Here is a 1857-nt window from a genome sequence, read left to right on the forward strand (position 1 = left end):
CCTGGATGGGTGCAGGGAGGGTGGTATCAATGGGTGCTCAGCAGCCCAGGATGGGTGCAGGGGTGTCCGTGGATGCCTGGATGCCCAAGATGGGTGGGGAGGGCGGTAATCCATGGGTGCTCAGACACCTGGGATGGATGCAGGGAATCAGCAGGTGCCCAGGATGGGTGCAGGGGGAGGCTGTGGGTCCCCGAATCCCTTGGTTCTCACCCCCACACACACACTCTCCCCCTCCCTAGGTGGCCCCCGGGCATGAGCAAGCGCCAGTCGCTGTCGACCTTCAGCTCGGAGAACTTCTCGGATGGGGACGGGGATGGGGACGGGGACGAGGGGCACACGAGCGAGCCCTCGCACAGTGCCACCCCCGACGTGGGCAGCACCAACACGGACGAGCGTCCCGATGACCGTTCCGAGGACCTGCTCTCCCAGGGCTCCGAGATCCCCCTGGATGCCGCTCCCCCCGAGGGTCCTGGCCGCCGTCAAGGGGGGCTCAGCCCCAAGGTGATGCCCCCACCCCAGGGTGGGTGCTGGGGAGCACCCACAGCCCCCCCGGGGATGGGTGACACCATGGGGTGGGGTGGTCCCAGCATGGGGTGGGGGGTTCCTAGGGTCTCCCACGGCTGGTACTATGGGGTGGGGGTCCTTAAGGTCCTCGAGGACAGGGTTAGCAAGGGCAGGGAGGTCCCTCAGGGTCCCCCCAGGGATAGGTGCCGTTGGATGGGGGTCCCTGGGGTCCCCCCAGAGCTGGGTATTAAGGTGTAGGGGTCCCTAGCGTCCCCCAGGGCTTGGTGTTATGAGGTAGAGTGTCCCCTGAGCCCCCCAGGACAGGATTAGCAAGGGGAAGGGTGTCTCTAGGATGGCCCATGGCTTGGTACTATGGGCTGCAGGGGTCCTTAGGGTCCCCTAGGGCTGGGTAGTGTGGGGCAGGGATCCCTTGAGCCCCCCCCAGGATGAGGTTAGCAAAGGGAAGGGGGTCTCCAGGGCCCCCGGGGATGGGTACCATGGAGTAGGGGGGTCCCTAGGCTTCCCCAGGGCTAGGTATTATGAGGAAGATGTCCCCTGAGCCCCCAGGATGGGGTTATCGAGGGGAAGGATGTTCCTCAGGGTCCCCAGGGATGGGTGCCGTTGGGTGGGAGTTCCTAAGGTCCTCCAGGGCTGGGGGGGGTGGTGTCCCCTGAGTCCCTCACACTGGGGTTGGCAAGGGGAAGCAGGGGGGGGTGTCCCCTACTGAGTATGGCAGGATCAGGGTCCCCAGACCCCCCTAGGATCAAGTACCAGGGGGAGGGGGTGATGTCCCAGGCCCCCCCCGAGGGTGGACATCATGGGCAGGTGGTCTCAGGATCTCCCCAGTGCCCCCCAGGATGAGCTACTATGGGGAGGGGGTCTTGTGAGCTCCCTATGACAAGGTAACAAGGGGAAGGGGGGGGTTCCCAGAGACCCCAAAACCAAGTACCATGGGGGGGGGGTAGGGGAGCATGGGGTCTCCCAGGAGGGTCCTGGAGCCCCCCAAGGATGGACACCATGGCGGGGGGGTGGCTGGGGGAACCTGAGACCACCTGAAACAAGTGCCATGGGCAGGGGGTGTCCCCTTGGAAATGGAGTGGGAGGGTGTCAGGAACAGATACTGTAGGGGGGTATGTCAGGCCCCCTCCCCAAATAGGAAGCATGGAGGCATGGAGGGGGGAGTCCCCTGGGTCAGGCTATCAGGGGAAGGGTTTCCCCCAGGACCCCCAGCACTGCGTACCATGTAGAGGGGGTCCCATAAGTCCCCCCAGGACCTAGCACCTTTGAGAGGGGCTGCCCATCGGCCCTGGAGGGGGGGGCAAGGTTCAGGTGCCATGGGGAGGGGGGCTGCCC

The 1857-nt window shown here is 65.4% G+C and overlaps 1 protein-coding gene across 1 annotated transcript in view; it reads left to right on the forward strand.

The window, feature by feature from the left end:
• Positions 1-1857, forward strand: part of MAP3K12 (mitogen-activated protein kinase kinase kinase 12) — a 9458-nt gene that overhangs the window by 6212 nt on the left and 1389 nt on the right. Inside the window, 1 exon segment of the mRNA XM_010565152.1 lies at positions 240-520. Within this exon segment, the coding sequence (XP_010563454.1) occupies positions 240-520 (281 nt within the window).

The sequence above is a fragment of the Haliaeetus leucocephalus genome, unplaced genomic scaffold (genome assembly GCF_000737465.1).
Source record: "Haliaeetus leucocephalus isolate CR32 unplaced genomic scaffold, Haliaeetus_leucocephalus-4.0 Scaffold186, whole genome shotgun sequence".
Taxonomy (NCBI): domain Eukaryota; kingdom Metazoa; phylum Chordata; class Aves; order Accipitriformes; family Accipitridae; genus Haliaeetus; species Haliaeetus leucocephalus.